Source organism: Myotis davidii, unplaced genomic scaffold (genome assembly GCF_000327345.1).
Source record: "Myotis davidii unplaced genomic scaffold, ASM32734v1 scaffold3211, whole genome shotgun sequence".
Classification (NCBI taxonomy): Eukaryota; Metazoa; Chordata; class Mammalia; order Chiroptera; family Vespertilionidae; genus Myotis; species Myotis davidii.
The window spans coordinates 128267-129008 of NW_006282526.1; the positions used below are offsets into that span (position 1 = coordinate 128267).

General features: G+C 68.7%; 1 protein-coding gene across 1 annotated transcript in view; it reads left to right on the plus strand.

Moving 5' to 3' along the window:
- The window catches only part of LOC102766465 (mucin-5B), a 37624-nt gene that overhangs the window by 25082 nt on the left and 11800 nt on the right, over positions 1–742 (plus strand). Inside the window, exon 27 of the mRNA XM_015560172.1 lies at positions 14–735. Within this exon, the coding sequence (XP_015415658.1) occupies positions 14–735 (722 nt within the window). The remainder of the gene's footprint in view (positions 1–13; positions 736–742) is intronic.

Sequence of the window (742 nt, forward strand, 5' to 3'; positions counted from 1 at the left end):
TGTCCCAACTCCCTCTGCCTCCACAGGGACCCTGACCACAACTGCCAAGCCAGCCTCGCCCAGTGCCCCCCACGTGGCCACCTCCCCCATACAGACCACCCCTTGGACCCCGTCCTCCAGTCGCACCTTTGGGACCTCCCTGCCCACCAGCTCCCTGAGGCCAACCCCGACCTCCACCACCTCCACGACCTCCATGACCTCCACGACCCCTGGGGCCTGCACGCCACGGTGCACGTGGACAGACTGGCTTGACGAGGACTACCCGACCCCGGTTCCCGACGGCGGGGACTTTGAGACCCTCTCGGTCCTCCGCGCTGCCGGCCACAGCTTCTGCGAGCAGCCTCAGGACATCGAGTGCCGAGCAGAGAAGGTGCCGGACGCGAGCCTGGAGGACGTGGGCCAGGTGGTGCAGTGCGACGTGCGCTTCGGGCTGGTGTGCCGCAACCGCGACCAGGGCGGCCGCTTCAGGATGTGCCTCAACTACCACGTGCGTCTGCTCTGCTGTGACTACAGCCACTGCCCCTCCACGCCCGGTACCACGGCATTCCCCTCCCCGTCTTCAGGCGGCACCCTCACCCCAGTGATGCCCACCACCAGGGCCACCACCCTTGTGGGGCCCTCCACGGCCTCCAGCGGCACCTCCCAGGCCAGAGAGTCCACCACCAGGCCCTGGGAGACCCTGCCCAGACGCACCAGCACTGTGATCAGCACCACCAGCGCCACCTCCAGCCCGGGGTCCAGC